We start from the raw sequence: 22,041 nt of genomic DNA on the forward strand, positions 1-22,041 counted from the left end.
TCATCATCGAATGTGAATCCTCTGATCTCGAACCTCTTCTTCCTGAATCCAGCATTGACAGCAATGTCCACACCCGTGAATATGAAGCAGAAGTCGGAGCCATCAACATTGAATGAGTTGTCTGCGTTGACAACTGAGAGACGGTCATAGTCGGATGGGACTGTGGCAGACATGCAATAATCTCCAGCTTGCACCCCTTTGAATACGTAGGACGGGTTGGTCGCTTTTGTGACCTGAGTGGCGACTACAGAACCATCACTCTTCTTCTTTAAGGTGATTGTGGAGCCAGCGACCAGGGCTTCAGTGGCCGGTTGGTATGTTTTGTCATCATTGTCGTCATCGAATGCATATCCAAGGATCTCGAACCTCCTGATCCTAAATCCAGAATTGACATCCTTGTCAGAGTCCAGCTTGAAGCAGTAATCCGAGCCATCGACATTGAATGCGTTGTCAGAATTGACTACACCCATTCTGTTGTACTTTGGTGGGACTGTGGCCGACATGCAGTACTCTCCAATGGGTACATCCTTGAATGAGTATGATGGGTTGGTGGCTGTGGTCACTTGAGTACCAACAACTGATCCATCACTCTTCTTCTTGAGCATGATGGTCGATCCTGCGACCAATGGATCTGTGGCAGGCTGGAATATATCATCAAGGTTGCCATCATCGAATGAATATCCCTTGATCTCGAATGTCTTCAATCTGAATCCAACGTTGACATCCTTGTCTGCACCACTGAGCGAGAAGCAGTAGACTGAACCATCGACATTGAATGAGTTGTCTGTGTTGACCACGCCGAGTCTGTTGTAGTCTGATGGCACTGTTGAGGACATGCAGTATTCTCCAACTGGGATCTCCTTGAACGAGTATGATGGGTTGTTGGCCGTGGTCACCTGCGTGCCGACAACACTGCCATCACTCTTCCTCTTTAGTGTGATGGTCGATCCAGCGACCAACTGATCAGTGGCAGGCTGGAACATGTTATCCTTGTTGGTATCATCGAACGCGTATCCCTTGATGGTGTATTTGATCATTATAAAGCATGCATTGACATCCCTGTGAGCAGAGAGTGTGAAACAGAAGTCGTCACCTTGGGCATTGAACGCGTTGTCCGCACTAGTATCGCTGGCCCTTGCGTATCCATCAGGGACTGAAGCGGACATGCAGTAATCACCTTCCTCCACGCCTATAAAGATGTACGATGGGTTGGTGGCCGTGGTCACCTGTGTTCCAATCACATTACCCTTCTTCTTCAGAGTGATGGTGGAACCGGCGATAAATGGCTCATTGTCCTGGTGCTTGATGTCTGTGTTGAGGTCCTCAAATACGAATCCCTTGATGTCATAGTACTTGCGAGGTGTTGGGGTAATAACACTGGTGATCGAGGCTGTTGTTGTGGCTGTTGTTGTTTGAGTGATAGTCGAGTCTGGTCCTGTGGTAGACATGATTGTGGACGCTGTTGTCGTTGTTGGTTGAGATGATGCAGTACTGGATTGAGTGGTTTGGGTTGTTTGTGATGCTGTAGTCGATGTCGTCGAAACTGTAGTTGTTGCTGTGATCGTCGATACTGGACCTGTTGTAGTGGCAGTTGTGGTTTGGGTGGTAGAGCCTGTTGCCGTGGTTGTTGCTGTGGTCGTTTGAGTGATCGTCGATGCTGCACCTGAGGTAGTTGCTATTGTTGAGACCGTGGTTGAGGTTGGACTGAGTGTTGTGCTGACAATAGTACTAACAGTGGTCGATTGAGTGGACACTGTGGTGCTTGCTGTCGTCGATGTGACCTGTGGCTTTGGTGTTGGTGTGGATGAGGATACACCAGTTGACACTGTTGTCGTAGCTGTGATTGATCCATCTTGACCTGTGGTGGTTACTGTTGTCGAGGCAGTTGTGGATCCACCAGTAGCAATAGTAGTTGCTGTGGTGGTCTGTGTGATCGAGGAATCTGGACCTGTTGTTGTGACAGTTGTTGATGCTGTTGTACTTGTTGGACTGAGTGTGGTACTGGCCAGGGTACTAACAGTGGTCGACTGAGTGGACACGGTTGTAGTGGCAGATGTCGATGTTGGTGTTGGTGTCGGTTTAGATATGGTAGATGATGCTGTGGGACCAGTGGATACCGTTGTTGTTGCAGTGATTGTTCCAGCCGAACCTGTGGTTGTTACTGTTGTTGAAGCGGTGGTCGTCGGACTACTAGTGAATGTGGTCGAGACAGTCGTTGTCTGGGTAATAGATGAATCTGGACCAGTCGTTGTGACCGTGGTTGATGCCGATGTGGAGGATGGACTTAGAGTAGTACTGGCAAAAGTGCTGACAATCGTGGATTGAGTGGACACTGTTGTACTAACAGAAGTTGATGTTGGCTTTGAGGTGCTGGTGGTAGTAACAGTCGTTGTTGCTGTGATGGTGGACGATGGACCTGTTGTTGTGGCTGTGGTCGACACAGTTGTTGTGGGCTTGCTGGTATCTGTGGCTGTCGTAGTCACTGTCGTTGAATGAGTGATTGAGGAGCCGGCACCAGTTGTGGTGACTGTAGTCGTCGCTGTAGTAGTTGGACTGCTGGTGGCTGAGGTTGACACAGTGGTAGTCGCTGTGGTCGAATGAGTGATCGAGGAACCCTGACCAGTTGTCGAGACCGTGGTAGTCGCAGTGGTTGATGCCGTTGTACTTGTTGGTTTGATTGTGGTCGTGGCAACAGTACTGACCGTTGTGGACTGGGTGGATACCGTTGTCGACATTGACGTAGCAGATGCAGTGCCTGAAGTAGTAACAGTAGTTGTTGCAGTGATTGTCGACACTGGACCTGTTGTTGTGGCAGTGGTAGTGACAGTGGTTGTTTGTCTACTGGTAGTCGTGGCGGTGGTGGTAGCAGTTGTCGTTTGGGTGATTGTTGATAGCGGACCAGTGGTCGTGGCTGATGTCGACACAGTGGTTGAGGTGGGATGAACACCAGAAATCGTGCTCACTGTTGTTGTCTGAGTGATCGTTGATAGCGGTCCGGTGGTAGACGCTGTTGTGGTCTGTGTCGTTGAGGCAGTGGTTGGTGCTGTAGTTGATGTGGTCGAGACAGTTGTTGTCTGAGTGATCGACGAGGCTGCGCCAGTTGTTGTTGCTGTCGTGGTCACTGTTGTCGATGCACTTGCTGATGTTGTGGCTGTCGCAGTACCAGATGCAGATGCAGTTCCAGTTGTGGTCACCGTAGTTGTTGCTGTTATAGTTGATGCTGCACCTGTTGTAGTGGCCGTAGTTGTTTGAGTTGTTGACACACTTGAAGCAGAAGCAGTACCCGTGGCGGTGGTCGTGGCTGTTGTCGTCTGAGTGATTGTCGAACCTTGACCAGTTGTTGTCACTGTGGTTGAGGCTGTCGTGGTCGTTGGTCTCAATGTGGTACTGACGGTAGTGCTGGCAACAGTTGACTGGGTGGAAACAGTTGTGGTGGCCACAGTCGAGGTTGGTCTGTTTGTTGTGCTGGCAATGGTGCTGACAGTTGTCGATTGTGTTGACACTGTGGTGGTGGCAACAGTCGATGTGATTTGTCCAGTTGTAGATGCTGTGGTTGAAGCCAATGTCATCGTTGTTGTTGCCGTGATGGTAGATGATGGACCAGTAGTGGTGGCTGTTGTTGTCACTGTGGTTGTTGGTCCGCTAGAGGCAGTGCCCGTGGCAGTCGTTGTCACCGTGGTGGTCTGAGTGATGGTGGAATCTACACCAGTTGTCGTGACTGTTGTTGAGGCACTGGTTGACGTTGGTCTGAGTGTGGTGCTAGCCGTGTTACTGGCAACAGTTGATTGAGTGGACACTGTTGTTGTGGCAACAGTCGACGTTACTGGGTTTGTAGCTGTTGTTGTCACAGTTGTCGTCGCTGACGTTGTTTGAGTGATCGTCGATGAAAGCCCAGTTGTTGTGGCTGTTGTTGTCGCTGTGGTCGAAACTGTTGTGGACGTTGGGCGGCCAGTTGTAGCTGTCGTGGTGACTGTTGTCGATTGAGTTGACACTGTGGTCGTTGCAACAGTCGAAGGTATTTGTGCGACAGTTGAGGCAACAGTGCTCACCGTTGTGGACTGAGTGGACACTGTTGTCGTGGCAACAGTTGACGTGCTGCTTGCTGACGCTGTGCCCGTTTCTGTTGTCGTCACAGTGGTCGTTGCACTTGTAGTCTGAGTGATGGTTGAGCCAGCGCCGGTGGTAGTGACAGTTGTCGAGGCTGTGGTCGAGACAGTGGTCGATGTTGGAGTGCCACCAGATGTGACTGTTGTACTCACAGAGGTGCTTGCAACAGTTGATTGAGTTGACACTGTGGTTGAGGCCACCGTCGACGCTACAGTTGATGCTCCGCGAGTGCTCACCGTTGTGCTGGCAACAGTTGATTGAGTTGACACTGTTGTGCTGGCAGCTGTCGATATGGGCTGTGCAGAGAAGTTAGCAGATGTTGATGCAGTGATTGACAACTGGTCCAGTCGTCATGGCAGTGGTAGTTACCGTGGTCGTGCTCATTGTTGTCGAGGCAACAGTTGATTGAGTGGACAACGAGGTGGAAGCTGTTGTTGAGGACAAAGATCCGATTGAGACTGTTGTTGAGGCCGAAGTTGATTGAGTGATCGTTGAGGCAGATCCAACTGTGGACACAGTGGTTGTCACTGAGGTCGATGCAGTCGTAGAGCCAGTCACATGTCCGCTCGTGGTCGAGGCAACCGTGCTCACTGTTGTGGACTGAGTTGACACAGTGGTTGTTGCGACTGTGGATGTGCTCGTCGCTGTTGGCGAGTTGGTTGTTGTGGCAACTGTGCTGGCAATAGTTGATTGAGTTGACACTGAAGTCGAGGCAACAGTAGATCCTGCACTTGCACCAGTACTTGCTACTGTGGTCGCAACAGTTGATTGAGTTGACACTGTTGTCGTGGCTGTTGTTGACGAAGAAGTTACTGATGTATCAGGATGACAATATGGTCTACCATCAGAGCTCACCAAACATGACCATCCTGAATCACACTTGAGGAATGTACATTTATCAATGCACTTTGGAGGCAAATGACTCAATGGTTGGCAACATATTTGATTGAATGGACATGAAATTGAACATTGATGTCCTTCACTCCCTGTTGCTGCTGTTGCTGATGCTGTTATTGTTTGTTTGTTGGTTAGATGGATGAACGATGGATGGTGAGTGATGATGCCTACATTTAACTCCAAGTGATAAACTAGAACAGAGAATAATAAAAATCAGCATAAACCCGTAGTGATCTTTCCAAAAAGACATTGGAAAATGTGATCTGATTGATGATTGAGATTTGATTTAATTTATTTCCTAATCTGATAATTATTTATATATCCATCTAGATTGGAACAATGTATACTTGGTTCATTAAACACTTACTTTACCCTCTCTCTTCATATTGTACTATTGATTGTATTAAGGGGTGGGCTTTATCACCACTCAGTGACCTTTCAATCAATGGAATAGTTTAAATAAGGGCCTTTAGTGATCATGTGAGTGTACCCACACACACATTACATTCATCATTGTGGAATGATCAACCACACTTTAATGCACATAATATATCATTCTAATGAATGTTTTACTTACTCATGTAATAATATTATGATTGTCCTATTTGTTGTAGTTATCAATTTCGGTTCGAAGTTGTTAACGAATGAGTTGTACATGGGTGTATCCAGGATGCACTGAGGTTGTCATGCAATAATATCCATATGGAATATTGTACATTGCATAATCTCCGTTGCTGGCAAGCGGCAGCCGATAGAATGAAGCAGTAATCAGTGTGCCCATCTTGAATGAGTTGTCCCTGGTAACATACCCTAACAGACATACCCTCGCAGAAACCCTTTCACAACACAAATTTTTGACCACGAAGTTGATCAACTTCAATTTCATAATGACATCATTGATTATTACACTTGTCAATTATTATTATTATTTATACATACAAAAGAGATAGATAGAGAGATAGATAGAGATGTTGGGAGGAGTTACTAGAACATCATCATCACTGAACAGTGACTCTGTTCGATTCAAACGATTCGTACCTGAATACTTTAGAAGGATTATGCATTACCCGCAGATGGACATTGAGTATACCTTTTGGATAATGTTCTATCTATGTTTCAATCCAGCTAGAGTATATAGAAATACATCATGGCATAAACGTACGTGTAATGATGTTTATGATGATGATGAAGATGAACAAGATGAAGAAGTAATGAACACTTCACTGACACTTGCGAATGAATGACAACACAGAGACAAAGAATCAATGGGCAAGAGATGACCCAGCATTTGTAGTTATAGTAGTGTTCTTTATGTCGATAGCATCAATGTCATACGCGATAGCATTTCACTATCTATCAGTTGTACACATTATAAAGTATGTTTGAGTGTGTCCACACTCGTGCGAGTTGAATAGCGCAGGTCACAGCATCAATCTTGCTAACACCATCTTCATCGTCATCATCAGGACAATGTTCTGGGCAGTCTTCTTTGACTTTATTACAGTTGGATTGGTCACTGCTACTGCTGGATGGTTCCTGTCCAACAGATTCCTGAGGGAGTCCTCACACCATCACAGCGTCGATCAGAAGGTAGAATGGTTGTACGCCTTTGACATCCACTGCAATTCATTCTTTCCACTCTTTATCATACTATACGTTATCCATGTATGTTTGATCCTCATCTCAATCAATCAATCAATGTACATTAGCTAACTGATCACAATCAATCATTTTCCCTTCAGTTCTTCTTGTTGCCATTCTTAATGTCAACCAAGCTTATAGCCACATTCATATCAAACTCGATGTTCTTCCTCTCAATTGTATACTATTATTATATAACGTTTCTTGGATACAATGGTAAGTCCACCAGCATTGGCTATTCATTGGGCATTGATCACCTGCCTGATGACTGACTCGTCATTCACTCAATCAATCAATAGCTTTACCATTCCTGCATAATACTAGCGTGTTCCTTTACCCTGTTATACTGGTCTTCACAATCTATGTACTGGCGATAGTATTCAACATCAACTTTACAGTGCTGTTCATGTCATTCTACTTTGGAAACTAACTAACTTATTAGTAATACATATATATACATCATCATGCCGTGTGCAATGGAATGGCGACACACCGTACTACTACCTGATCAGCGTTTGGGTGTTGGACAACTTACATTCATCATTCATTCAAACAATCTATCAGACTCATTAACGAATCCATTCGAATGTCCAGTGGACATTGGCTATTGGAAACACCACAGGGCCATTGGCTATTAGACTACTCGATCGATGGAGTCCAATAATATTAAACGACATCATCGACATTCATTCACTCACTCATCCTTCCTCTCCCTCAATCAATCAATCAATCAAACATATACCAACTATAACAACAAATAATGTAATGATGAAGCGATGATATAATTGTTTGTTATTACTGCTCGCAATGGGCGCGCAGAAGATCGATGCTGGTATTCTCGCAACCAGCCGATCCATACTGATGGTCGACTGTGACGTGTTGCTGCAGGTCATGTAGGTCATGGAGGTTCTCGGACCCTTGCTCCTCGATCACTGGTTCGCTCTCATGGTCTTGCTTAATCACGATCTGGTGCTCAACATCATCTTCAAGCAAGCCCTGCTCATCACCCTCCTCCTGTTGTTGGTTCAGATGGACTTGAGGCAGCAACAACGTAGAGGACGATCCTTGGTCGGGCTGCGAGTTGGCCAGTGACGAAGACGCGGCAGCCAGAGTCTCAGAGAGCTCGCCATCCATGGACGAGAAGCTGGAATAATGATCCTCTGAGGACATGGCGGAAGCTGACGACGTGTTGACCGAGACATCACCACTGAGTGTCAACTGGTCGTCCGGCTGTGAGTCGATGGCGTTCAAGTAGACGTTGTCAATGTGTACATTGGTCGATTGATTTTCAGTGATGAATGACATGCAGTTGTTCATCGCGGGCTGTGTGGGGAAGTAGCCGTAGGCAGTGTGCGGCATGAATGGGTAGCCATACTGTGGGTAGAAGTAATATTGTTGTTGTTGTTGTTGCTGTTGCTGATGATCAAGTTGTTGTGGATGTTGTTGTTGTTGTTGTTGTTGGAGGGAGTGGTGGTAGGCCATTGCATGTTGAAGTTGTAGTGGATCGGGTTGTTGTTGTGGATGATGAATGTGGTTGAGTGGCAACTGGATACCTAGAGTGTTCTCCACTTGGACAGCCTTCATAAACCAAAGATTTTGGAAGTATATCTTGATTAATATAATTAGATTGATTGATCGATTGAGTGATTGAGTGATTAATGGAACATACCTTTGCTCGGTTCTCGGCTCCAAGATCTCTACTCTTTCCAAGAGATGGATCACCATCGACTACTCCAAAGTATTGATATTCCTGGTTGCTGTTGGAAATCGATTGATCGTCTGTGGTATGATTGATCACAACAGGATGATACTCTAGCGGCTGGGAACATGTTTGAATGATGGACCCCGTGGAGGCGGCGGCGGGGGCCGATGTGGCAAGTTGGTGATTGTTGTTATTATTATGATTCCTTGTCATCTTGTGAGGCTTGCCCACCTGCTCATGGACATCAAAGCTGAACAACTGGGAACTCTGTTGCTCGCCAATATCGTTGCCCTGGGGGTTCTTGGTCTTGGGATGGTGAAATGGACACCTACCCTTTCTCTTGCATGGCTTGTGGAATTTGTTCAACAACTTGCAAGATACATACATTCTTCTTGTCCTCCTCGGGAGTTGTCTGGGTCGACTGTTGTTGTTTGTTGGGTCCACTATTATTTCCTAGATTGTCCTTCTTCTCCCTCTTCACATTGTTAAACTGATTGGCCAAACTTGGATCATTCTCTTTTGATGATGATGGTGATGAGCTTGTTGTCGTAGTCGACGTTGTGGACACCGGAGAAGTCTGAATAATATTATTATTACTTGTCCTGAGTATGGCCGACATTCTGATTGATTGATTGAGTCAATACTTTGTATACAAATAATAATAATAATAATAATTGTTGGTGGAGAAGAGGATGATTGAATGAATGGTCACCAGATCAAGAGATGGAAGGAAGGAGTTTCGAGATGGTCTTGTGGACCAAGAGTCTTTTCTTAAAGAAAGTGATGAGGTCTCCTGGCCTATCTAGAGCTAGCTTACTTGCCTGTAACAAAGGTGGTGGATGTGGTGGTGGGTACCATGACATGGCTTGGACCTGTAGCAGTAGATGGGACATCTCTACAGTAAAAGGAAAGTAAAGTGTACACTTAGACATTGATATAATCGATCTATTAGTCAACTCTCACTTTGTGTGTGTGAGCGTGTGAGATGGAGGAGGACTCGAGTAGCCATCAATGTCCACCCATCTTTGGTGAGACCAATGATCTACTACAGGACCTGTCATCTATTGAACTTATTCCCAAGTTGACTATTTAGGTATTGGCATACTTGTGGCTTTGCAGAGTCAGTGTGGTACGTTTGAGCTTGTTTGTGTTGAGTCTCAAAGATAATGCAAAGATAACAGATGGCTTGGTCATTCTCTCTCTCTCTTTCTTGTACGTAATGAATTTAGAAATTGATCTAAACTACTTCCTGTCGTGACTAAGTCAGTGTGGAAGTAGTAAAGTTTCGTTGGTTGAACTATTTATGGTCATTGGTCAACCAAAAGTCATTTAATCACTGGTCTCCCTCTCTGTTCTCGACTCGACCAACAGGGAGGTTTGATCAACAACAATGACAACAAAGAATAATTGAATATATTATATTGGTGTGATTGATCAATCAATCATTCATTCATTCATTCATCAGTGTCTATATCCTCTCATCTTCATGAAGATGAGTAAGAGGTGTGTTCACCAGAAATTGATATGATGTGTGAAGGAAGATGAAGTTGTTGGCGATGTGTGTTGATTGTTGTATCTCCGCATCCACGTCTTTGTTCATTCATTCATTCACACCATATTGTCAATCAATTACAATGGTCGTACCACGTTGGTAGTGGTGCTGTTGATGTACTAGTTGTAGCAAACAGCAGTAGTAGTAGTTGTTATTATTGTTATTATTATTGTTATTGTTCTTGAAGGAGAGGGAAGTAGTTGAAGAGGTAATGCGTAGTGTGGACATTAAATTATTGGAGAGAGAGAGAAGAATAGTCAATCAATCAACTAAATCATCTTAACAATCAATCAATCAATCAATCAATTACACATATAATATAATATAAATATACAATATAGATAACTACTTTACGATATGATAGAGTCTGTCAATAGTGGCAGTAGTAGCAGTACGTCTAATAGTATAAGTGGAGTCAGGACTCCTACAATCATTTATGATCAGATGGATGTACATTCAAAGGAGAACAGAAGTAACAGTGTTACTGTCTCTCCATCACCATCACCATCACCATCACAACAACTACAGCAGCAGCATGTTTCAACACCAATGCCGACCACTCCAGTACAAGACAACAATGACTTTGTCGCACACGAGCTTACCCAACAACAATATGAAGATTTGGAGAGCACTAAATCAATGAGAGAGTAAGCAAGATCATCGCCCTCCGATCATCTCCTTCAAATCATTCATTCACTCATTCCTTCATTCTCTAGACAAGCGAACAAAGCCTTTTCATTGGGTAGCAGTCGGACAACGCGTGATGGTAGCCTCATTGAACACTTTATTGTAGTTGGATTATCATCAGACACGGCCATCAATCCAGGTGACAAGATATCTCATGATGCCAAGATACTCTACTCCTACCCATCGGACACAATGTATGTTTCAATCGATCAATCACTCGCTCACTCGATCACTCACTCAATCAACACCAACAATCAATCAATCAAACATACTACAGTAACAAGTATGATAAACAGATTGTTGGATTCTGCTTCCCAGATGGAATCAAGCTCATTCAGATATCAAAGAGAAACTCATTATCAGAGATACACTCGATTATGTTTAAGTCTTTGGCTCAGTTGGAGGGCTCAGACACTTCATTCATGTTCTTGATCACTGGTGGCGAACATCTCCTCTATGTGGCCTGTGTATTGAACAATGAGCCCATCGATGAGGTGCCCTGCTTCTTCCCCGAGGCAACATCTGGCAAACAGCAGGCGACCACTCCACGCGATCCCCGCAAGCAGTACACTGAGAACAACCTGTGCACGTTTGCCCAGCGATGCTACTGCATCATCAGCCGATACCCATTCTTCAAGGCGCACTTTGACTTTATCTACTCGCTGCTGGGCAAGGAGCGACTGCACCTGATCAACGCGATCATTGAGAAACAGACGGCGGCCGCGTCGCCCAAACTGATCATGCAGTCGTCCAACGACCTGTCGCGACATGTACAAACACCATCACCCACCAAGCTGACACTGGTCAAGAGCGGCCCCATTGCTAAACCACTGCCGCCCCTCCCACCGATGCCCACCCCGACTCCTGGTCAGCCAAACATTACAATGGACTCGCCTCTGGTAGTGTCACCCGCAGTCGAGTCGCCCAGTCTCGAGACCATCTCGTTGCTCTCCAGGTCGCAGGCAGGCAAGCTGGCCATCTTAAATGCATCACACACACGCACCAACTCCACGCCCATACCAAACCTGGCCAACAAGCTGGCGCACCACAAGTTGTTGCGCAATAGCCACCACCCGTCGCCCAAATCGCAGGCGGTCAGCGCCATCCAGGATTCGCTCAACATTCCGGTCGACCGCAATGACTTGTCGTCGATCATGGACGACGAAGAGATGACAGACTTCACATCATCATCCACTGGTGCCTTCTCAGACTTTGACGAGTTTGCCACGCCCCACAACACCTCCTTGAGTGACAAGGACTACAACCTCACGCCAATATCAATATCAACCAATCACAGCAATGACAGCGAGCCAAATATTACAACAGAATCACCTCTTCCTTCGTATCCCAGAGCGGATATAATGTCCGAGCTGACGCCCAAAGCACCACTTCAGAGTCCACTCGACAATAACTCAAGTACTCCCATATCAATCACACCATTTACCTCAAGTCCCGCTCATCATAACCAAATCCAACAGACTGATACAACAACTCCAACAACAACAACAACAACAACAACAGCAACAGCAACAGCAACACCCACAAGCGACTCACAACCATCAACACCAGGCAGATCAACATCACAACCTACATCACCGACAGGGGCCACATCACCAAAGATCAAACCATTGCCAAAACCTCCTGGTCACACTGGTCCTGCTACTACCACTGCGCCATCGATCAACTTGAGAAAGTCGTCAGTGCTCCCAATGTCACCCAAGCAACAAGCTGCCAACGATGCTATACTGATCTCATCGCCCAAGCTATCATCTGACTCACTAAGCGCGAGGGCACTGGCCAAAGAGGAGCTGGAGATCATACGCTACTACTGCACTCTGCCAGTGCCAAAGGCTAACGAGAGACTGCTTGTCACACCTCCAGTCGCGGGGGGCGGAGAGCCCACCACCACAACATACGAGGCTGGCGACGACTCTGAGCAGATTGAGAACTGGTGCTTGAGCGGCATGCTCAAGACCCTCTCTCTGCGCACCATCATCCAGGTGCTAAAGTGCATACTTCTGGAGAAGTACCTCATAGTAACTGCCAAGAACATTGGATTGATCACCAACACCGTGTATGTATTCAATCAAATGATCTTGTTGATTGAGTGCGTGATACTAACTACTCCCATTCCACTCTTGATCGATTGACCAGATTCTCATTTATACCTCTTCTGCGACCATATATCTATCAAGGTGCATTCATACCGATTCTACCTCAATCAACCCTTGATCTACTTCACTGCCCAAGTATGACCGATCACGCCACACAGACACCTCGACTCAACAAACTAACATAACTCATAATCAATCAATCATTTGTAGTACCATTCATTATTGGAATTACAAAGATGCCAATGGATATGCCAGAGGTGTTGGCCAATTGCTACATCTTGGACGTGGACAACAACCGACTGTTGTTTGGAAGGAACTGTCAGAACCTTCCAAACTTCCCGCATGAGGATCGTCTTGAGTTCTTCCTGCGCCAATCCCACAGTCAAGTGTGGAAGGAGAATGTGCAGTACTCTCTAGACTACCCGTTCAAGGTAGTCCTCAACGATATACGCTTTATTCATTCATTTGCCCATGAGATGAGAGTAAGTACACAATCAGTCAATCAATCCATCACTACCACTCACTCACCTAATCAATCAATCAATCAATCAGCTCTACAACAGATATATAATCGATAGTATTGCATATTACATTGATTGGAATCCAAACTTTAGCTTTGACAACAAGAAGATGAAGGAACAGTTGCTCAGATTAATATCGCCAAGCAACTACTCGTTCGTGGAGCAGTTCTTGGTATGTATACCATGTTGATCAACCATGTATACTATGACTAACTAACAATATCCATCAACTCCAGAGCTCACAAATGTTCACATCGCATATCGAAGTGCTGTTTGATTTACCAACGCGATCCAATCGACCAATGGTGTTTGAGTTGAATCCTTACAAGTCAAGCAAGCTCTGATCATGGATGGAAAGAATGAATGAATGAATGTATAAAGTGAGCGCCAGTTTAACTATGTATTGACATCTGCTGTCTCTTTGTCTCCTGCTTGTTCCAGACCTTTGCCATTATCAGCGGATGAAGTTGTTGTAGTTGTAGATGTAGTCGAAGTTGTTGATGTTGTCGTTGTCTCTCCATCTTGTCCATCATCGTCTCCACCGCCACCACCGCCACCATCACCTCCTATTGTTAGTGGCGCCTTCTTCTTTGGTGGATTGGATGCAGGTAAACCAGCAATGTTGGACAGGTTGTACTTCTTGTGCTCCATGTAGTCAGTGACTACGGACATTGCACAGAACTGTTTGATAATCTCAACGATGATGGTCACCTGAGGATTGTTCAAGTCGACCACATGTCTATTGCTGACCATCGCTGCTATCCTTTGAATCTCCTTCTCCTTCTCCACCGATGTATTATACCTAGATCTCAGCTCTATCTTGTACTGTAATGCAGGGGCGAGGGCAAGGGTTAGGGTTAGGGCGAGGGCGAGGGTTAGGGCGAGGGTTAAACGTACCTTCTTGATATCAACTATGTTGTTTAACTTATCATCGATGAGCTTCTTGAGTGTCTCGTCAATGTTGAGGTAGTTGCATGTTGTTTGAATGGGGATGATACGCGTGACAAAGCGCGACTTGGTCGACTTCTCTTGCTCGACGTCGTTGAACAGCTTGCTGAGGATATCCTGTACATTCAATGTGGCCGCATCCTCATTGAAGCCAATGAAAGCAATGCCCTCGCAGCCTATATCCAACTTTTCAAACCTTGCATTGCCTCCTCGCTTCTTGCCCTCCTCTCTCATCGCCGCCAACTCCTTCTCGAACGCATCGTTAAAGTTCTCTGCAGCTTGTGGCAATGACTCTGCCGAGGTCTTGGGCTGTACCAACTCTGCGTACTGCTTGAGCAAGTTGTACATGTCCCTTGTGGCCTGAGGTTCGCGACCCTTGCCAAATGTGAACAGACATCCCTGTTGACCAAACTTCATCCTCTGTTCACTCTTTGCCTTCTTTGCCCAGTACTCCTGTTTGCTCTCCCTAACATCCTTTCTCTTCTTATCATTTCCATTTGATTCTGACATGTTTGTTATATATATATATCTTATATCTGTATGATCAGATCGATGATCAATCAGTTCAGTGCACTGATTGATCATCATTACATCACACACGCAAACCAACCCCATGACACATATTCAAGTTCATTCGTTTATTTGATCAACCCTCACTTTATTCATACACACATATATATATACAGACATCATGTCAACGCCAGACAATGCGGCTAACAATGCAATGGCGAGCATGACGGGACAATCAACGAGGGGACAGCAGCCAGGTATCCCATCGTCACTGCTAAAGTATGTTCCAGAGCCTTTACAGCCTATATTTGAGAACCCTTTCTTCTCTGCAGGTTTCGGTCTGATTGGTGTCGGCTCGGCCATCGCACTCTTTCGCAAGGGCTTCCAGACCTCACTCATTCAAGCGCGAAGGTACTTCTTCGTCTCTGTCGAAGTGCCCTCCAAAGACAAGAGCTATCACTGGCTGATGGAATGGTTGGCAAACAAACGAGTAAGACGAGGAGTGGAGATCACATGATTGATTGATTGATTGATCGTTCAATTCAAACTCACTCACATCGATCACATCAAACAATCAATCATAGTCACAAAATACAAGACATGTTAGTGTGGAGACAACATTCCATCAACATGAAGGAGGCGATATAGTGTCGAGGATCAACTTTGTACCAAGTGTTGGATCACACTTTGTTGTGTACAAGGGTCGAGTCATCAGGGTGGAGAGACATCGCGAGAAGAATGTAGTGGATATGAGCTCTGGCAACCTGTGGGAGTCAATCACGCTGACGACACTGGGCTTCAAACGTGATATATTCTCAAAGTTGTTGGACGAAGCCCGAGTGATGGCAGCCGAGCGCGAGGAGGGCAAGACAATCATATATACTTCAATGGGCACCGAGTGGCGTCGCTTTGGACATCCAAGGAAGCGCCGTCCAATCGCCTCGGTCATCCTGGATCACGGCGTCTCTGCTCACATTGTCGACGACGTCAAACGCTTCTTGACCAACTCATCATGGTACACTGATCGTGGTATCCCATACCGTCGCGGCTATCTGCTGTTTGGCCCACCTGGCACGGGAAAGAGCAGCTTCATCACCGCGCTGGCCGGTGAGCTGCAGCTCAGCATCTGTATACTAAACTTGGCTGGCAAGAACGTGAGCGACGCCACACTCAACCAACTGCTGGCGTCCGCGCCACAGCGATCGATCATCTTGTTGGAGGACATTGACGCGGCGATCTCCACGTCATCCAGCCCGGCCGCCTCTGCGGCCCAACAACAGGGCCAACCAATGCAATATCAATATCAATACCAAGGCGGCTCGATGATGACCAGCTCGGGTAGTCAACTGACGTGGAGCGGGTTGCTCAACGCGCTGGATGGCGTGGCGGCCAGCGAGGGCAGGATCTTGTTCATGACAACCAACCATCTAGAGAAGCTGGATCGCGTATTGATCCGTCCGGGCCGTGTCGATATGATTGAGCGCATTGGATTGGCATCGAGCCACCAGGTCGAAAAGATGTTCCTCAAGTTCTACCCCGGCGAGACTGCACTGGCCACCCAATTCACCAGCCATATCCCGTCCGAGACAGTCAGTCCGGCGGCACTCCAAGGATTCTTTATGCAATATTCACACAGTGCTCAAGAGGCCCTCAAGCAGCATGGTCAACTTTTGTCAACAACAACAACAACCCAAGATTCCAAGTTGGACAAACTTGTCGACTGAACGAAATAGTAAAATACTCGATCATTATCATCTCATCCATCTTTAGTTTTCTTGTTGTTGACGTCCACTCATTTGCAAGTTACTTTATAAAAATGAGTCGATGGAGTCTTCTGTCGGGACCACGACAAAAAACCGAAAGTCCATTGGACCAACCATTTTAGGAAACCCTTCTAGAACCATGGTCAACTACACACGTGTGTAAAATCCCTTCGCTTGACCTGCAAAGGTCAATTTCCCGTTATGGATACCGGATGGTTGAAGGATGGAATTCAAATTCAAACGTAAGCAGTACCTAACGGGTCGACGAGGGACCAGTTTGGTCGACCAAAGGGCATAAAATAGTAGTTTAATCGGATCTGATAATTGAATAAACTGCTCTCGCTTCTCTTGGTGAGTCCAAAATGACTCATTCATTCATTCAACTTGTTTGTTTGTCTTGGGTACCCAACACACTTTAGTGTAGCTCACAAACAAGAGGTACATTCAAGGCAAAGAAAAGTACAACGAGTAGTTGTTGTAGAACTCAGTAAATATATATTTTTGATAAGATGAATGATACATATTCTATTATTATTATTGTAACATTATAATTAAATCTATGTAACTTAATATTTATTATTATTAACCAATTAAATTAAAAATTAATCAAGGTAAAGTTAAATTAAAATTTATTATTTTTATTATTATTTTTGGAGATATTATTTCAATTCATCTTTCATAAATGATCCAAAAAATAACAGATATATATATCTTTGAGATTCCAAACCCAATCGACATCCGATATTACGTCATTCACTACTCTCTAGTTTATACACACAATCAATGACACACAATCACCTTCCCATCAACACACCACTCACCCTCTCACACATATCTATGAATGATTGATTGAACAATGTGTGTATGTGTCAAAGTTAGATTGTTGTAGATCTGATCCAATCATCCTCATGTGCAGTAATCAATTACAAGATGTTTCCATAACAATATTGTATTCAATCAATATTGGGTTATAATTATGGGCCCATAGACAATTTGGTCATTGACTACGACAGTGACGTTGTAGTTGATGATAAAGAAAACGACATCGTCGACGATATACTAATATTATATTACATTTCATTCCAACCAACCAATGAATAGACAGATAAATCGCGATAACTAAATTCACCATAATTTATTATTATTATATTTTTATTATTACAAACAACCATGAATATCAATATACCAAACAACAAGAATAACAATAATTTAATTAATTTGGAAAATACTCAACTTCAAAGAATAACAGAGATTATAATCAGAATTATTCAGACAAATAATATACCAAGAGAGATAATAGTAGATGGACTAACAATTAGAATATTCGACAATGAATTGGAAGAAATCCAAAGCAGTTATTCATTGAGTATGTATTATTATTTTTATTAAAATTCATTATCAATCAAATATTAATATTAATATATTTAAATAGGAAATACCGTTCAAGTAATTGTTACAGATAGACCAATTGAGGCCAAAAAGAGATGGGATAGAAAGACAGATAGTGGAAATAATTATAAGAAGAATGGTAAACCTGCCAACTTCTCCTTGCCCAGCAAGGTATCATTACCACCCTACTCTGAGTTATTGTCCACATCATTCTTGACTCTTCAAAATGATCGTGAACCAAAGGTCATTATGAAGGAGATTGAGTATCCTGCCAAAGTATCCAAACGACCCGCCCAGAAGAAGAAGGAAGATCGGGATGTTAAACTTCAGATTAAGAAGCAGATGATACAACAAGAGCTTCTCAAATCAAGTTCCAAACAGAGTCCACCCATAGACAGTTCTCCTTTGTCCTGGACCTTGACCACCCCTGCTACATCTTCTTCCTCAACTTTCCCATCTACTTCAACATCGACTACTTCGACAACTTTGACCACGACTACAACCACGACCTCAACATCCACCTCTCCCTCTTCACCAATGTATGAAATTTCACCAATGGTATCATCCCTACCCGACAACATCACCTTTAGTGATTTGGACAAGGTTAGGTTTGCCATCCGCAACTACTACTTCAAGACTCATCAGGTATCCCCTACTCAGCCCAAGGTCGCCAGCTTCAAGATGATTGCAGTCGATCCCCAAGGAAGATCAAAACGTGCAAAGACCAACCATCCACCATCAACAGAGGTAGCTGGCATACCTCCACTTCCACCTGAGAGTCACCCTCCTCAATCATCATCCTCATCCTCGAGTACCCAATCAAAGAAGAAGAGGAAGAAAGAAGATAATTAATAAATGACCTTGCTCCATATGATATATAGTGTTTGATTGATTGATTGATTGAATGAATGGATCATTGGCGGCATTTAATATCACTGTTAGATAATGAGTAACTGGTTGATATTCTCATCATGTCGGGATGTGGTGGTGGCAAGGGTAAGGGCTTCCTAAAGTTGGCAAAGGGTGCCTTGGGAGGTGAATACACTGGACATGGTAACTCGCGAATCCTTGTGTAAGTTGGAATAGTGGAGGGTATCTTTGGAAGTGGTCTACCCCTGTATGTTGGTGTCACCTGATGCTTCTTTGGAACTTTGGGCAGTGCCTTGACTGGTCGCTTTGAACGACGCTGATGTGGGACAGGAGGCAGTGGTCTCGGTCGGATGTACATTGGGAACGTTCCGTGATGGTACTCCATTGGCTTAAAATGGTTCACCGGATCATATGGCCGGGAAGGTTTGAACTTGAGCTTGACCGATGTGAACAACGATGATGGTGTGTTGCTGCTGCTGCTCTTGCTCTTGCTCCAACATTGTATTATGTCCACGTCCCCATCACCACACTCTGATCCAATCACTGAATCAGTCTGAGACTTGAATGGAATGAATCCAATCAAAAGATTGACTATATTCTTCCTTCGACAGTTGGCACAGTACAACTTCAATGGCTGGAAGTCGTTCGATTTGATGATGATCTTCTCTCGCTCCAATCGATGCAGGCCCATGCCGCACCGGCCACAGACAAAGCACTTTTGGTGCACAATGTATCCAGAGAACTCCAATGATGCTCGACCAAATGTTGATTGCATGCATACAGGACAATGATACCGACTCTTTGGCCTGTTGGACTCCATAATGATGGCATCACAATACTTTTGTCCGTGTGAGAGGAATTGACAGTTGATGTTGCCTTGCTTTGAGAACTCCACCTCCTTCATCATCAAGAACACGTCGACCATCTGTGAACCACTGATTATCTCTATGAACTTCTTTGTCTGTCCCCTATGAGCCTTCTCAACAAACTGATCTCTACCAAACACAAAGCATCCATCACTATTCCTCCACATATACCTATTATACCTCTTGAACAGATGGTACAGCACCGAGTAGAATGGCTTCCTAAGTGGTAAGTATAAATGATTGTTATCTAATATTGATTGATTGATTGGTCAGTGGATGATACTAAATCTCAAGATACCGATATCCTCGACTTACAGTATGGGTTATCATACTTGAGCTTGGTGATTGATCGTTCGAGATAGGAGTGGATGTATGTTGGTAGTGATGATTGTTGGACATCGACCATGAATTGACATTTGTCAAGATTGTAAAGTATGACTTGTTCTGTTGGTTGTTGGAAGAATGATGGCAATGATGACTCGAGTATGCCAACCAAGAATGGTATAGGTGCGGACACATAAGGAAGTAAAGAATGTGGAAGAACTGATATTATGATATGCTATCGGTTTGATTGGAGCAGGTTAGAGTCATATTTGAAGTCATATATGTATGACTTGTTGAACATACTTGCCAAGTGAGTGGATATAGAAGAGAGTTAAGGGCAAGAACTGCACTGGACACTCTGGAAATATTGTTGGAACAGAGTACTATTCTTTGCTCACATAACATGGCCTCAAATAGTTTGATCAAGTGTTGTGGTTTCATCCTGTATATCGACTCGTACGATACTTGATATATAGTTGATTGTTGTATAATGTTTTGAACATTGTGATTGGTCGTCACTTCCACTTGATTCGATGTGGTTGTTGTTGTTGTTGTTGAACCAATCATCATCCGACTGCGACTATTTGATGATGTCTGATGAGTAGGTGGAGGTGGATAAATCATACTCCTGGCTGTATTATTCAAAGAGTTGAGTAGTCCATTAATACTATTCATTCTAACTCGTTCAATAGCATTGAAGACATCGTTGAATTGACTAAAGTATGGTCTATTTGTTTGGAGAGTCAGTAAATTGATATGGCGACCTGGAAATGTCCTGGATTCCACATACTGATCACAAATGAATATATAACATAATGGTCTTTTGCTTATTATTCGTTTACAATATGCATAGGACTTGGTACCCATCGAGTTGGTCAATATCAATGAGAAATAATTCGTTGATTTCTGTCCACTTTGTTTGATTGATTGGTTTAGTTGATTAATTAATAAAATTGATTGATTGGAACTTTTTGAATATAATCATACGATGTAATTAACCTGGAGAGTACATTGTTTGATTCGGGATAACAAAATAATTGGACCTTCTCTTCTCCATCCTCCCTTTTAAGTGAGTCCCTTGAACTCGAGTTGGACTTTGGAACATATCTATATATAATTGATGGTTTAAGTGCTGTGTTGTAGTTGGTTTTGGATTAGTATACTAACTTAAGAATCCTGTAACAACTACAGGATTAGGATAAAAACATACTTGATGTATCTAATTGTGATATAAGGAATCTTGTAAATAGATTGTTGTTGTTGTTGGAATATGATAACCTATGTTGACTGTGTCTTGTCAAGACAGACATAATAGAATGATAGATATTAAGTTTATTGTATCATCCAATAATGTACACTTAAAAATTAACATCAATGGTAGATCAATCGTTCTCTTTCATCTCATTGCAATACTTATTGAATGAACAACCATCAATCAATCAAATCGTTTGTGTGTGTGTGTGTGTGTGTGTGTGTGTGTGTGTGAATGATCGTGTGTGTCTACAATCGTCTAATAATAATAATGTTGTTAAATATGTCACACTGGGAATACAACGAAACGAAATGACATGACATTGTTACGCCACACCCCTATCCAACATCACTCACTTTCAAAATGATATGTCACTAAGTATTATCTCTTACGACATCTTATCACTATCTTTAAATTGAATGTCTGTCTGAATGAACCGCCAAAACACTCCGCTGTTTAATTATGATCAACTCTATCTTGTTAACAGTCCCCACCATTATTTTTTTAAGGTACAATGTAACGTTGTATGAAGGAGGTGAGCCCAAGATCTAGTGGAAATTAGATCTCTAGTGACTTTTTGCACAAGGATGTTTGGATGTTGCAAACCCATACCTAGGGCAGCGGGGGAGAATGCCCACTCTAACTGTATTTCAATCTGAGTGCCAACTTTCCCCCTTAGTTCAAATCCCTCCATCAATTTCATATGATAAGTAAGTATGAGGACTGGTCATATCACCCACAATGCTCCTAAAAAAGAAGTGGTGGCGATCTAATGAGCTCATCCAATCCATTGCGCCTTAAACTTTGTTATTATTATTCATAATCAATCCTCAATCAACAACAACAACAATGTTTGATAATTAAACTCTACCTATATCTCCTTGGACTGACTCAGTAT

The 22,041-nt window shown here is 43.9% G+C and overlaps 7 protein-coding genes across 7 annotated transcripts; 3 read left to right on the top strand and 4 right to left on the bottom strand.

Annotated features, from left to right (window-relative positions):
• Positions 1 to 73: 73 nt before the first annotated feature.
• On the bottom strand, positions 74 to 4,952 carry SAMD00019534_026860 (hypothetical protein; the record flags this gene model as incomplete). The annotated part of the gene is made up of 6 exons (XM_012901985.1): positions 74 to 1,491; positions 1,572 to 1,675; positions 1,734 to 3,205; positions 3,266 to 4,390; positions 4,477 to 4,853; positions 4,921 to 4,952. Coding segments are annotated over 6 exons (4,528 nt in total), but the record flags the coding sequence as incomplete, so codon positions are not given.
• Positions 4,953 to 5,972: 1,020 nt separating this feature from the next.
• On the top strand, positions 5,973 to 7,072 carry SAMD00019534_026880 (hypothetical protein; the record flags this gene model as incomplete). The annotated part of the gene is made up of 5 exons (XM_012901986.1): positions 5,973 to 6,162; positions 6,257 to 6,380; positions 6,471 to 6,669; positions 6,747 to 6,861; positions 6,945 to 7,072. Coding segments are annotated over 5 exons (756 nt in total), but the record flags the coding sequence as incomplete, so codon positions are not given.
• Positions 7,073 to 7,440: 368 nt separating this feature from the next.
• On the bottom strand, positions 7,441 to 8,966 carry SAMD00019534_026890 (hypothetical protein; the record flags this gene model as incomplete). The annotated part of the gene is made up of 3 exons (XM_012901987.1): positions 7,441 to 8,253; positions 8,315 to 8,653; positions 8,733 to 8,966. 3 exons carry the CDS (start codon positions 8,964 to 8,966, stop codon positions 7,441 to 7,443), a joined length of 1,386 nt encoding a protein of 461 aa, XP_012757441.1.
• Positions 8,967 to 13,623: 4,657 nt separating this feature from the next.
• SAMD00019534_026900 (hypothetical protein) lies at positions 13,624 to 14,706 on the bottom strand (the record flags this gene model as incomplete). Its single annotated transcript, XM_012901988.1, has 2 exons — positions 13,624 to 14,046; positions 14,119 to 14,706. Coding segments are annotated over 2 exons (1,011 nt in total), but the record flags the coding sequence as incomplete, so codon positions are not given.
• Positions 14,707 to 14,836: 130 nt separating this feature from the next.
• On the top strand, positions 14,837 to 16,391 carry SAMD00019534_026910 (hypothetical protein; the record flags this gene model as incomplete). Its single annotated transcript, XM_012901989.1, has 2 exons — positions 14,837 to 15,169; positions 15,264 to 16,391. Coding segments are annotated over 2 exons (1,461 nt in total), but the record flags the coding sequence as incomplete, so codon positions are not given.
• Positions 16,392 to 18,080: 1,689 nt separating this feature from the next.
• SAMD00019534_026920 (hypothetical protein) lies at positions 18,081 to 18,683 on the top strand (the record flags this gene model as incomplete). Its single annotated transcript, XM_012901990.1, has 2 exons — positions 18,081 to 18,370; positions 18,422 to 18,683. 2 exons carry the CDS (start codon positions 18,081 to 18,083, stop codon positions 18,681 to 18,683), a joined length of 552 nt encoding a protein of 183 aa, XP_012757444.1.
• A 61-nt stretch (positions 18,684 to 18,744) lies between these two features.
• On the bottom strand, positions 18,745 to 19,973 carry SAMD00019534_026930 (hypothetical protein; the record flags this gene model as incomplete). Its single annotated transcript, XM_012901991.1, has 2 exons — positions 18,745 to 19,814; positions 19,883 to 19,973. 2 exons carry the CDS (start codon positions 19,971 to 19,973, stop codon positions 18,745 to 18,747), a joined length of 1,161 nt encoding a protein of 386 aa, XP_012757445.1.
• Positions 19,974 to 22,041: the final 2,068 nt, after the last annotated feature.

This window comes from Acytostelium subglobosum, assembly GCF_000787575.1.
Source record: "Acytostelium subglobosum LB1 DNA, scaffold: scaffold4, whole genome shotgun sequence".
NCBI classification, from domain to species: Eukaryota; Evosea; class Eumycetozoa; order Acytosteliales; family Acytosteliaceae; genus Acytostelium; species Acytostelium subglobosum.